Source organism: Acipenser ruthenus, chromosome 8, assembly GCF_902713425.1.
Source record: "Acipenser ruthenus chromosome 8, fAciRut3.2 maternal haplotype, whole genome shotgun sequence".
Taxonomy (NCBI): domain Eukaryota; kingdom Metazoa; phylum Chordata; class Actinopteri; order Acipenseriformes; family Acipenseridae; genus Acipenser; species Acipenser ruthenus.
The window spans coordinates 43,690,724-43,705,155 of record NC_081196.1 but is presented as its reverse complement, the minus strand read 5'-3'; the positions used below and the strand labels follow the sequence as shown (position 1 = coordinate 43,705,155).

Here is a 14,432-nt window from a genome sequence, read left to right as displayed (position 1 = left end):
TTTTTTTTTTTTGTAAAAAATGTTACCACATAATAATAACGTGTTGATTCAGTTAAAACATTTCTACAGTAAACTAAGTGAAAATTAGCATAACAGCTGACCTTGGGTTTTCTTTCAAAACTGCCTTCCTCATTGATCCTGCGTTCCTAGCAAGATCTCTCGATTTGCTGAAAAGAATTGTGAAAGCTTATAATATAGCGAAGGTTGTTTAATATCATATCAGTGTTAAATAAGACATTTTTTACCAGACTATAATATAAAGCCTTATGTTTATTATACTGCATACATTTTGTCAATGTTTCTTTATTTGTGACCTGCTATTTTGTCCGATTTCTTTAATGTTTTTTTTTTTTTTTTTTTTAATTATGCATTCTGTTTGCTTGTTTCTTATTTCAGTGATCTGTGATGTCTATATGGTCGTTATAGTTATTGTAAAAGAACTTTGAGATACTATATTGTATGCAAGAAGGGCACACGTGTTTGGCTATTGTCACATTTTTTTAAGCTTTAGTTTTTGTTTGTGACCTGCAGTTGCATGGTATTTTTTATGCCTTTTTCTTTGTAAAGAGCTTTAAGATCCTTATAATGAAAAACACTTTCTAACATAAAGATGTTCTCCGGTTTTAAATAATCATTGTCTAATCCTAACATTTTTTTTAAACATTATACCAGAGATTTAGTGTATTTAATAACTAAATGTTTAAACACTTTTCTTTGGGACCAATTCAGAGATGTGCATAGTCAGATTGTTTTCCAAATTATTATTATTATTATTATTATTTATTTCTTAGCAGACGCCCTTATCCAGGGCGACTTACAATCGCAAGCAAATACGAATACATTCAAGTGTTACAATATAAGTCATACAATAAGAACAAGAAATACAATAATTCTCAAGTGTGACAAACCACAATTCAATAATACAGCAGATGGCTTCATGTGGGCACAACCGGCATTAACATTTTTGAAAATCCAGTATTGAAGCGAATATAGCCTTGCAGCTGAATAATATTTCTCAAGAACAGGCAAGGATAGCCCTCCTAGTTTAGAGAGTGAGAGTCTCATTTTCTGTATTCTGGGCTGGGAACCTTCCATAGAAAATCTACCCAACGGTGAGATTGGCAACATTTTACAATTTATCATGTTCTACTATTAATTCTAATTTATTATAGTGGTTATTAATCACCTAAAACTTAGTTCCAGTCTTCACATAGTATAATTCTTTCCATGCAAATTTGCATTTTCCCATCCGACTAACAGTATGATTTTTCATGGACCCAGGCTCTATTAATATCGTCATCTTTTTAGGTGTAAAATTGACTGCACTGACACTGGAAATGTGACAAACCCTCTGGGGGCCTTATAGGTCCCAGACTCTTTGCACACAGAAAAAACGAGCACCGTTGCTCCACATAACGTAACCCTATAGATTCCACTCACTATTTTCTGTAGGAGTCTAACTGTTCCTGCACAAACTTTAGAGGTCAACAAGCATTATAATTTACCTCTTTTTTGACTGTAAAGCTTGGGAGCTGAGCAATTAAGAGACAGTTTTGTATAAAGAGCATCACATTGAAACTTAGTCCTCCATGATCCTTCCATGACAGCCGCTGTACTGTATGTCATTGTCTGCTAAACACCATCATTGTTACTTGTCCTTTTTCTAATTTGACACGACAAAAAAAAAATGGGGTTGATTTTAATAAACGTTGATGCTAATAAAATGAATAAGCTAGAACAAATATGTTTACACAATGACAAAAACAGAAGTGTGTGTAGAATATTTTAACTGGAACAGTAACTCATGGCTGAGTTTGGATTTAAAACCGAACTTCCTGTTCTAGCCTTTATAACAAGTGAAATAAGAAGCTTTCACCATAAAAATGTTAAATAAACATTACAGTTCTAGACTAGTGTCCTTGGCTGATGATAAATGTTATTTTACCAGTATTCCCTCATCTCTTTCATTCTAGAGCCAACAGGCTAGAACAGCCACACTGTATCTGCCACTATTTGGCTTGCTGCTGGAGAATGTGCACCGACTCAATGTGAAGGATGTCTCGCCTTTCCCAGTGAACCATTCCAATAATGTAAGACTATTGCACCATCTGCTGGTCATTTATTGCAAAGATGGTGTTTGCAGTTTTGCTGAATGGGGGCGTTTTCCAGTTTCTTTGGTAGACGTTGCTTTTCATTTTCTTTTCTCTTCTAGAACGCAAGAGATGACTCTCTTCTGGGGAACCCCACGATGACACCTCAAAAGCCAGGCAACGGCATGGACAACAGCCTGCACAAGGATGTGTTTGGTGTCATCTCAGGCACAGGTGAGCAGTCTGACATCTAGAGACACATTTCTCTGCTGTAAATACATTTGTGATGGTGTGATCTATTATTCACTGGCATACCTGATGGCTAGTGTGAGCTGAAAAATCTGTGAGCTTTCCCAAGATGTACCAATACAGTGCCCCCCCCCCCCCCCCCCCTTCTGCCTTTTAACGAGAATGGTAGTCAAGACCATGACTCCTTCTATCTGCTTCTACTGTATAAAGGGATGCACTGTACAGGATGTTTGCTCAACAGTTGCAAAAGGTTTCACTACCTTTGTAAAGCTCTTCTTAACATAGTTGTCATATTTTGTGTAAAGATTTATAGGAAGTTATGCAGGCATATTTACAATGACTCGTTGAACTAGACATGTATCATTTACTTCCAGCATTAAAATACTGTACTTAAATACTACATATAATATATATATATATATATATATATATATATATATATATATATATATATATATATATATATATATATATATGTATAGAACCAGTATTTCAAATCAATTTTTGAAATACATGAAATCGAAAGTACAAAAAGATAAGCCATTTATTATATTAAGCTATAACAATGACAGGGGATCTTTTAATTCTGAAATTCTCAGGATGTGATGGGGATTCATTTTTTTCTCCATCAGATCCCCTTAGATGGAATAATACAATGCAGTAGCCTGATAAAGTCAACCATACATATTTAATTGCATAATATTTAGATAGTAGACGAGCTTTCTTCTGCTGCCCTGCTAACATGTGTCTTCTCTGCAGCTTCTCCTCACGCCTCATCTACTCCGAACATCAATTCTGTGCGGCACGCTGACTCCCGGGGCTCTCTAATTAGTACAGACTCTGGCAACAGTCTACCTGACAAGAACTGCGATAAGACCAACTCCTTGGATAAGGTAGTGCACAGCCATTCTGCTTACCCACCAGGCAGGTTCATATTAGATGCCCAAGGATTTAAGAGGCTTTAAGTGATAAACAAATAGCCTCGTATCAAAGCCCTATTCTCGTAATACTCCTCCCATGTGAACCCATTCTCATTTCGGACAGGTTTTACATTAGTATTTACCATCGCTCTTGTCATAGTCCCCGCCCAATATCTTCCTAACCCAAAATATTTCCCTAAATTGACAAGATCTGGTTATAAAATTCAATTGAATTTTGATTTCCTTTGTATAGAGCATTTGTATCCTCATCAACACATCCCAAAGCACTGAACATATTCCTTCTGACATGTTTGAACCATCAGGGGCTGTGAGCCTTTGAGCCTAGACTTTACAATATTGGAGTGTATTCAATTACTGTAAATGGTGGTGGATCTAAATAGCGTCACTGTTTTAAATATTAAAATCAGACCAAAGCTGCAATTTTGCTTTCCTTTTCAAGTACTCTAAACACAGTACTATTCATGTAGGTTTCACAAAATCCTGTTCTTGATTTAAACTGTGGCGGTATTTGGTTCTGCTACCGTTAAAGTAATTGTAGCCAATAAAACAGTTCCATACAATGTCTCCACCATGCAAATCTATTCATTTTATTGGTCTGAAATGTGCGGTTTTGAAAGAAGCACGTGTTACGTGGTTCTGCACTAGGTTAAATGAAACAATGTTTGGATGCCATGCTTCTTGACAGCCTTGTACTGAACTTCCTGTGTCTTTTCTGTGAATAACCAATCAGCTGCTTTCCCTATATACTGACATACTTTCAGACAGGATCATGCGCTTACCCAGAAGACACTGCTGAGGTGAAATGACCCAGGGAGTACAAGTGCAAACAGATAACCCAAGAATAAGGCGTAGAAAGTGAAGGTTTCCTTTAACCTAAAGCAGTACGAGAGACTGTGTTTTTAAATGACAATACTGGACTATAACATGTGTTTCTTTTAAAACGACACCTTTTTGAGATGTATATAGCTAATGAATGTGCAAAATCGCCAAGACATAATTATGTTGTTATCTACAATTACTTTAAAATCAATTGACTAGACCCCATTAAGTATTAAACTTAAGCGGGAGTGAAATATCTTAAGGACTAAAAATAAAGAATTAATAATAAGAGAGGAAGGCAGATAGTGAAAATGTTTGTTCATCTAAACTTAGACTTTTTCAGAACTGTGAGAAATTATTTTTTTGTAATAGTGCTTTGAAGTGAAGCAGTACAGCAATCCAAAGCAATTGAAGATTAAAGACTCTCCACGATGATAGTTTTAATGTAGCGTGTTGTTTAATCAGTGTTCAGTGCCATGTTGATGTGAAGGTTTATTTGTGCATCTCCTGCTTGTGTCCTTGTTGTTTCCACCATGCCCTTACACAGTCAGCTAACCTTGACTTATACCGTTGAACCCTCACATGCCTTCCTGCTGGCAGAAAGGGAAACTAATGCGGAGGCACTCTGCCAGCATGCTGCGCCTCAGTGGGAAGAATGAGGAGAGCTCCCGTGCTGCCCGCAGAAATTGTGTTACCATGGACTTCTCCCTGCTCACTGTCCCGGCCTTGTCAGAGAAAATCTTGCATGCTGCTTTTTCTGAAGTATAAAACCCTTCTGTCTCCCCCCTACTCCTTAAGAGAGTGTCCCTTTGGGAGTGCCAGTGTATTTTTTTGCTGAGTTTTTTTTCTTTGCCACAGATGTTAAGCAGTTTCCATAAACTCTGACCTATTTCCAATGTATAGAATGGGAGAGGGTGATGTTTTTGTTTTGCATTTAAAGCTGTACATTGAGCTGAGCTGAATTTTACAGCAGTAGCTTCATCTAGTTCACAGTTTAGCAATCCCCATAGGCTGTAGTAATTTGCTGTGCATCAGAAGTCCCTGGGGTCCATTAAAAACACGTGCCTCAAAGAAATAATACAGGAGTGTGTGAGAGATGGTTTCCATTCTCTATACTTTAATATCCTATTGATTCACTGTGTACGTGTTTTGCTCATTCAGAATCTGGGATCTGTCATCTCTGTTTTGTCACACTTAGTTTTACAGACACTCACTTTTTTTACATTTGCCGTATGTAGGTCATGGTGATCTACTTTTTCATGATACTGACGCAGCACTGTAGCTCTTAACTGTGTATTTACAATACCCCCAATCACACACATGTAATACTGCTCAGTGAAATCAATTTCCCAGACACAGAAGGCACTAGATGTACATATCATGGCAGTACTTTTATATATCTAGAGTGGTACTGAGTGTCTCAAAACCTTGGAATGATATCGTGTTTCCATTACAGTGAAGTGTGACCTGTGTCGTCTTGTGTTTGTGTCTGGGGTGCTGCAGTGAATTTGCTGTGAGGCATGTTTTTTTTTTTCAGTCCTGATATAAAATGGCTCTTAGTCTTTTCGTTGTCTCCCCTGTTAGAACCAGCAGGGTGCCGTGCTAGGAGGCTCTGTTGTTCGCTGTGACAAACTGGATCAGTCAGAGATCAAGAGCCTGCTAATGTGTTTTCTTCATGTGCTAAAGAGCATGTCAGAAGGTAAGACTGAATTAGTGATGCTGCTTTTTAGCATCTGTTCGGAGATTGAAATTGTATGCAAAAGACATGCATCATTTTAAGAAAGCTTTTGCAGCATGTAATCACTTTGAGAAGACTAGAGAATAAAGTATTATGACAGAACATCTTTTGCAAAAATAACAAGATTACAATAGAACAGTCTGTTGTATATGTGGTGTATACCTTTACAGCCAGTACAGCATGTCTCCCAATCAGTATTTAGTGTTCTTGCATTTCCTTGTACTGAAGAAAGTTGAGGACCGTGTGTGTTTTCCCTCCTGGTGTTTTTTGAAGCATGTTTTGATTGAGCTCATTTAAAGCAACTTCATTTCCTTACAGATGCTCTCTTTACATATTGGAACAAGGCATCACCAGCAGAGCTTATGGATTTTTTCACATTAACAGAGTAGGTTTATTTGATTATTTTTACTAGAATCATCATAGACATCCCACAAATGTCCTTAAACCTTTGTTTTAAATACACAGATTGCTAGGCACAAGTTTACAGTATCAATACTCTAACAATTTAGCTACAAAGACATTCACCTGCATCACCCCTCAGCACCTTATTCTGTACATACTGTGTACATGGTTTAATATGCAAGATCAACTTGAAGTACAACAGCGCCATCTACAGGGTACGGGCTTTCAGTGTGTAAGAGGGGGGAACAAAATTGGGAAAATAATCCTGAACCTTTTTGTTGTTGTTGTTTGTTTTTTTTATTTTTTTATACAGTGTGTGTCTTCATCAATTCAGATACATGGGGAAAAGATACATTGCAAGGTAACACGTTGCTACTTTTTCCTTTGCTGTGTTCTTGAGAGATCTGAAAATACACGGCACCAAACAATTAGTGGATACTCGGAGCGTATGTTAAGCTTGTCTATACAGGCTATCAATGACACATTTATTTCTAAAATGCATAATCAATGCCAAGCCTGTATTGGAGTCTGGGATGATCACATTGACGTATGCAAGGTTGACAATATTGAACCCCCTTTTCCTCTACTGACTGTAGTGTCAGATATTTGGATATTTTCATCACCAGACACTATCTGTTTTACATTAAAATGACTCTAGAGGGATGTTGGACATAATTTCAATTCAGAATTTTGATTACATTTAATATACAAATCTCTGAATAGCCCTTAATTGTTTGGAGCCGTGTAAATTGAAGTAGATAAGATTGTAAAGCACCTAAAAAAACATTGTTATTGTATTGTATCAGACTTAACTGTAACATGACTTATTTTTAATAATACTGTGTCATTGTACTTTCAAACTTTCTCAGGGACACTTAATATTTAAATTGTGGTAATAAGTTAATTGGAGGACTCAAGAATCTATAACATGTAGTTGTGATCGCTTGCATTGGACCATATTCTCAGAGCACTTAACACCTGGCTAAGTTAACATCAGATGAAAACAAAACATCAATGTTAACAAGTGTCAATTAAATAACTCGGGGGACTCCTATACATGCACCTTAAGTGTTTCTTGCTAGTTCTGATAGCAGTTTGTTGTTTGTTTAACAAACATGTGGGCAAACTTATAGCAGGGTAAATACTTTATGGATAGGGCACTTTGAATCACATAGTACCTCGCCGGTACATGTAAAAAAAAAACCCCCAAAAAACCAAAAATAAATGTATTTTCTATTTTATTATTCTTGTGATGTCTCTGTGGTTAACCCTTTGAATTGTAACTTAGTCCAGTAGTGAACCTTCCCTAAATCTGCTACTCTTTTGGTCTGAATGGGACAGAGGATTTTAATATTTTAAAGTACAGTTCTTGTTCCAATAAATAAAATATACCATAGATGTCCCCCAAAATGTAAGTGAAGTAGTAAAATTGCTCTTGCCCTCAAACTGAATGAAACCTGCCTGGCTATTCAGAGCATATTCGGTATCTTGTCCAGCTAGGGCTCGATCATTATCAGTACCCTGACATAAGATGAAGGAAGGAGAGCAAGAATGCCAAAGAGCAGCACTTGTCAGCAGTATTCGGAGGGTTAACTGGGAGGATATGATTATACAGAATGTATGATGTCAGCAAAACTAACATTCAGAATGTTCATCAAAACAGTGGGAGGGAAAAAGCAATTTGTTGCCTCATTGGTTTTCCTAACATGGGTTATTTGCCACACTCCCCAATGCAAATATAATGAAATGGTTCTTGCCTGAATTTAATTTCACTTTTTGTTAACTGATGTGTTCACAGGTCTGTTTGTTAATGATAACACTGTCCACTCATTATAACCTCCTTCAGCACATCACACTTCACACCACACACCTCCTTCGAGACTCTGGTGGTGGTTCAATGCTGGATCTAATCAACAGCCCTTGCTAACCCACCTTTACTTTTCTGTTTTTCACACTTGAATGCTGACAAGTTTAATGTATTTGGCTCCCCTCCCCTCCTGCTTGGGTAAGATTTTAGGTGTTCAGATTTTTTTACAAAAGCATGTTTCTGTTCAGTCCCGTATCTTGATTAAATTTCATCATTCATTCTTTGTCACATCTTTCTTTATTTATTTTTTTGAATGTGTCATTTTATTTTATATTGTTTTGTTTTTTAACACCAATCTACTTTGCATGTTTTGGCTTTTTCTACTTGCCTGTTTGCAAGAATTCATCTCCTTGTTTTATCTCCTTATTAAAAAAAAAGGCATCTTATCTAAATATTCTCCACCCTCCTGCTGTAAGAGCTTTATATCAGATATAATAGTATGTTGGATAGTGTGGGAGACTAGGGAAGCATAATGGTTTTATACAGCAATTCCAACTACAGTGAGTTCTGCTTCAAAAGACTGTCTCAGGACAGGTGGAGTAATAATATGACACATACTGTTGTTTTTTTTTTGTTAAACCAAAAAAACAATGTGTATTAGTCGGTGCATTTTTTTTAAAAAATGTTTCATGCAGGAAAACAAAATACTCCCAATGACACATTTAAAGTCGCTGCAGAGATGTCTTCATTATTCCATCACTATTGATGGTTTATGGAAAACAATAGCCTGCTTACTAACTCTCTGCTTCGCTGCAAGTTGGCCATGTCTAACATTGCCTTATGTCCCATTTCCCCGTTAGGAACCAGGAGGGGGTGGGACCCATAGCACATGATCGGAAATCTCAGACTTTGCCTGTGTCCCGTAACAGAGCAGGAATGATGCATGCCAGATTACAGCAGCTCAGCAGCCTGGATAACTCTTTCACTTTTAACCACAGTAAGTGCAGTAACCTCCAGACAGTCTCCTCTCTGCTCCATACCATCTCATCGGAAAAAGGAACTCTCCAGCATGCCCACCACAAAACCACCCCAGAGCGAGTCATGGACTGTACATACATACAAACAAACATTCTAGGAGCACAATATGAATTGGTATATGAACAGAAACATGTCTTTTACAGATGAGTGAAATTTATATTTGGAGGTACGCACATATACGTCCTTTTTAGGAACTTGCTTATTTGAAATGACAAAAATATACTAATATCATAACTTTAAACTAACATAAGAGCATTTTTGATGGTTCTACATATTTGTAGTTTTACCAAGTCATTAAAACAATCCTTAAAAATATTGAGAGTCCAGTTTAATAAACTGTAGGCCGAGACCTTTACTAAACTCTACACAGTGATATCTTCATGATTTTATGCTGCCATTTCAAATAATCATGTCTCCATTGGATTTGGCTTAATCCTCATCGGTATTCTACGTTCCCTGTAAGTCCATGACCGACTTTGCGCTGGTGTTTAACAACACGTAATAAAGTGACTTTTTCTGTGTTTTCAGTGTAAGAAAGATATCAAGTATACTTGGAATTTCTGTAGACCATGGTAAGACTTAATCAGGTTGATAGCTAGCTTGCAAACTTTAGTAAGCATCCAGCGAACAATGTTATTGTAATTACAGCATGTCTTTCATTTGAGAACGCACCTGGTAGCTCCTCCCCTCTTCCCCATCCACCTGATATATTATTGCATTTTATTTTATTAAAACTGTTTTTGAAAGAAAGTCCTACGCCTGGTCAGAAACTAACTGTGGCTGTCTGTAAAGGGCAGACTTTTTGACAATGTAATGTAAAAAAATAGTGCTTAATAATTTTATTTTTCTATTTTCATTTAATGCCAATATTGTTTAATAGGAGCTGTGCAGCTTTTATTATCTTTTTAAACCTGCTTTTTTTCCTTCTATTTTTTGTTTTTGCTTAAAGATTTATTTGTCATTTGTTCATTGTTTGTTAGTTAAAGAAAACAAAAAGAATCAATTCACAGTCCTGATATATAGTTGTCTCTGCAGGCTACAGCCATTCGGATGCAGATGTCCTTCACCAGTCTTTGCTGGAAGCCAACATTGCCACAGAAGTATGCTTCACTGTACTGGATACTTTGAGTATATTCACTGTGGTATTCAAGGTATGTTATACGTCTACTATTGACAACTTTGAGCACTGGGTATGTATTTTACGAGCATTCTCTTGTTTGTTTTGTGTGTGTATATAGAAATATGAGTTCATTTTATTTTTTTCTTGCCCTTTTCTCAGTTTTCAACATTCATGACCACAGGATGTGCTCTGGATGCCATGGTTCATTAAATGTGAAGTACCTGTAAATATAAAATTCACAATTTAATCCACATTTTCTCTTTTCAGCCTCAGTTGTGTGCTGACCATGGTCATAACCCACTTATGAAGAAGGTTTTTGACGTCCACTTGTGCTTCCTTCGAATCAATCAGTCAGAAATGGCACTTAAGCAGGTCTTTATTTCATTGCGGACATTTATTTACAAGGTGAGTGCCATACCTACTGTTAATATCAGGTAATTCATTCAACAGACTTTATTGCATGGATGGAAAACACTGTGTGAAGAACCCTTTAAGTAATGTGTTTCACTGACATTCCACTGAGACTATCTAAGTGCAGTTGTTAATGCTACAAAGCACGCCCAAACAAGTGGGATGAAATTAATAATGCAGTATGTAGAAGAAAAGATCCAACAGTGAGATTAAAACAATCTACCGCCTGTTGGGTACCTCTTACGATCTGTAGAGGGACAGACATATATTCAGAACAAAACGGAAACACATCTCCTCTTTTCTTGTTTTCTTTTTTTTTCCTCTTAATAGTTTCCGTGCACATTCTTTGAAGGCCGGGCAGACATGTGCGCTGCCTTTTGCTATGAGATCCTCAAGTGCTGTAACTCCAAGCTAAGCTCAATCCGAAGTGACGCTGCCCACCTCCTCTACTTCCTCATGAAAAGCAACTTCGACTACACAGGAAGGAAGTCTTTTGTTCGAACGCACCTCCAGGTTGGTTACAGCTGCATCCTCAGAAAATTCTAGATTTTCTTTATAAGGGAGGTCATGTTTTTTGGGTAGGACTTTGGATATCCTTCCTCCTAGTTTTGTGTACCCAAGCCATTTAGATGATCGTGCTTCCAAAGAAACACAGTTAGCTGCAAATTAAAAAAGAATGCCTAAAACAATTATTTAATGAGCATCTAATTCCAGAATATAATTTAATTTAAATTTATAAACAACATCAACCAGCTTTCAGAAAGATGTGTCTTGAATGTATTGTTACATTCTTAATCATATCCTGATGTAACTTTCACTATTATCTGCTGTATTATTGAATTGTGGTTTGTCACACTTGAGAATTATTGTATTTCTTGTTCTTATTGTATGACTTATATTGTAACACTTGAATGTATTTGTATTTGCTTGCGATTGTAAGTCGCCCTGGATAAGGGCGTCTGCTAAGAAATAAATAATAATAATAATTGTAAGATAAATTAAGATGTTGTTCAAAGATATTTGATCCCACACACCAGGTTGTTTATGTCCATGAACCTGTATTACTGCTGTATATGTGGAACATTTCTTTGTGTAGGTGGTTATTGCAGTGAGCCAGTTGATAGCTGATGTGATTGGTATTGGAGGAACGAGGTTCCAGCACTCTCTGTCCATCATTAACAACTGTGCCAACAATGACAAAACAATTAAGGTAGGTTATTTCCTTGTATGCCATAGTTCATAGGATACTACCAAAGCATAGTTTATCACAGAAAAAACAAAAACTGCTGTAGCAGCCTGGGGAGAAATATATTCACCCTACTTTATATGTTTTTCTTTCACTGTGCTTAATTTTTACCATTCAAAAAACAATATTCTTTAGCTCTTGATGCTGAGCTGAAAAGATAGCCACCAACCAAACAAAATGCATCTCAATTAGCATCCCAGTTTCCTAAATCTGAACCTGCATCATAGCACAGTGAGCAGTTGCAAAATTATCAAAAATGTGTTTCTAGATCCACGTGGGGCTTCATAAACTACTTGAACGCTATTTGAAAGTACCACTGTCGGCTGGGGTGTCGTTCTTGTGATGCGCAAACTCTGCTTATTGAGACTAATTCTGTCTGATTCGGCTGATGAGTCAAAGAACTGGTGTCCTTGAATTGGTGTTCACGTCAGTCAGTCATCGGGGTTTATCTTGTTTGTTTTTTTGTGTTTTTTAATGATTAGCCAGAGCACTGAGATGCAACATGTTTAAGTTCAATGAAAAGTCGTCCCTGTGTTCTTGTTAAATTGAACTAGTGTCTAGCACCAATCTATACACATGCACATGTCTCTGCTTGCTTACTTCACAGTGTTTCAGCATACTTTAAGTAATCTGCAGTACTCTATATGACTTTCATCCGATTTCAAATTGTTACATGTCTCCCACCTTGGAAGAGGAAAGTATAGAGCAGGTAACCTGTCTTCAAGGTCTGTTATGAATAAAAAAGCCAGTGGTACCAACATACTTTTGTAGTCAGTTACCAAAACAGTAATGCTGTCTTCCAATTTCGGTATTCTAAAAAAACTCACTAACAGCACTAAATAAATAGAATTTCTTTTAAATGTCTTTTGAATGGGATTGTGATTAACTGGGTAGAGCTACAGCACACATCTGCTGGCTTTTGAAATCGAGACACCTCGATCAAGCAGTAGGATAATAATCGGATGCTCTTTTATGAACATCTGTCTGTATTTGAAGGGTTATGCTTCAGTACCTATAGTCCTTTGCCTTACTATTAGGCATTCTGCTTTATGACATACAAAACAATCTCACAACTAATTTGTTTTCCTGATGTTCAGAACACAGCCTTCCCTTCTGACGTGAAAGACTTGACAAAGCGAATCCGGACAGTGCTGATGGCAACGGCCCAAATGAAAGAACATGAGAACGACCCAGAGATGCTGGTGGATCTGCAGTACAGTCTGGCAAAGTCATACGCCAGCACCCCCGAGCTGAGGAAGACCTGGCTGGACAGCATGGCACGAATTCACGTCAAAAACGGAGACCTGTCCGAGGTTGGTACAGTGAACCATTTGCTAGAGATTCCATTCCATGTGTTTTGGATGTAGGGCACCGTGTCTTATTTTTGTCATAGTAGTCACATAATGAAATGTTATGTATAGAACTTGGACCGTATTTTCAGTGTTAAAGTAATTGTGGCTAATAAAGTAACTCTTACCCATTTTGCACTTCCATTAACTACATGTTACTGGCTGAAAGCATAACAGTAAATAGGGGAAGCAGTTGATTGGTTATTGACAGGAGAGAAGACTGTGAAGGTGTCGGGACAATTTCTCTGTCCAGGTGAAATCACCCAGTAAGTGCAAGACAGTCTTAACAGCATGGCTTGTAAACAATGATTGATTTAATCTAGTTTAGTACCAGATTTCATATTTTAAAATGAAAATACATGTTTGATAAAAACATGTGTTTCTTTGAAAACTGTACATTTGACCCCTATGTAATACATTTATGTGTGTGCTGAAGAACAATTATAGAACTATTTTGTTAGCTGCAGCTACTTTACCTCTTATTTTTTTAAAGGAGATAATTCTATGTTAAAACACACAGAGAAACAAACAAGTGTTTCTTGTTTTGACAAAAATTGTTAGACTGAAGAAAGCCGTTGAACAGATGCCCCCTTGTTTCAAACACAGTTGCCCTTAAGTGCAAACAAAGGCTTACTTACTGACCAGTTATTTTCTTCCTGGTAATTTCCAAAAAATAACATTTGTGTTTTTTGTTATTTAGGCCGCGATGTGTTACGTACATGTGGCGGCACTTGTGGCTGAGTACCTTAGAAGAAAAGGTAAGTGTTTTAAAATCTCAGTATTAAGATATATATCTGTTTGCTGTAGTCTGTAGAAAACATTTGGCCTTTTCAACCTAAATATAATTTAGCTGCCATTTTATACCAATTACCAAGACCACCTACTGAATCCTTTGATATCTAGTAGAGCATTAACCATACTCTTTTGTCGTTGCTCAGGCATGTTTAAACAGGGCTGCTCAGCCTTTCGAGTGATCACACCCAACGTTGATGAAGAAGTCTCTATGATGGAGGATGTCGGCATGCAGGATGTTCATTTCAATGAGGTAGGATGTTAGGATGTGACAGGTAGACTACAGAACATGATGTACAATTGTAAACTGGTTCAACTTTATTTGAACCTTACAGACTTCTCTTTCAAGTTCAGTTTCAAATATAGACTGCCTTGGGCTTTGTGCTGCTACAATTGTGTGCTGTCATTCGCAGAGTTCATACACAATAAG

The 14,432-nt window shown here is 37.1% G+C and overlaps 1 protein-coding gene across 20 annotated transcripts in view; it reads left to right on the top strand.

Moving 5' to 3' along the window:
* The window catches only part of LOC117406574 (dedicator of cytokinesis protein 9-like), a 115,042-nt gene that overhangs the window by 85,659 nt on the left and 14,951 nt on the right, over positions 1-14,432 (top strand). For 9 of the 20 annotated variants that reach the window (XM_034010685.3, XM_059029036.1, XM_034010670.3 and 6 more), the window contains 14 exons: positions 1,974-2,090; positions 2,213-2,324; positions 3,099-3,232; positions 5,684-5,798; positions 6,156-6,222; positions 6,553-6,600; positions 8,907-9,043; positions 10,120-10,235; positions 10,472-10,609; positions 10,946-11,128; positions 11,712-11,825; positions 12,959-13,174; positions 13,911-13,968; positions 14,149-14,255. In XM_034010685.3, the coding sequence (XP_033866576.3) occupies positions 1,974-2,090; positions 2,213-2,324; positions 3,099-3,232; positions 5,684-5,798; positions 6,156-6,222; positions 6,553-6,600; positions 8,907-9,043; positions 10,120-10,235; positions 10,472-10,609; positions 10,946-11,128; positions 11,712-11,825; positions 12,959-13,174; positions 13,911-13,968; positions 14,149-14,255 (1,662 nt within the window). Of the gene's footprint in view, positions 1-1,973; positions 2,091-2,212; positions 2,325-3,098; positions 3,233-5,683; positions 5,799-6,155; positions 6,223-6,552; positions 6,601-8,906; positions 9,044-9,612; positions 9,657-10,119; positions 10,236-10,471; positions 10,610-10,945; positions 11,129-11,711; positions 11,826-12,958; positions 13,175-13,910; positions 13,969-14,148; positions 14,256-14,432 lie in introns of all 20 variants that reach the window. The other 11 variants (XM_034010693.3, XM_034010684.3, XM_059029045.1 and 8 more) reach the window with 2 other exon arrangements.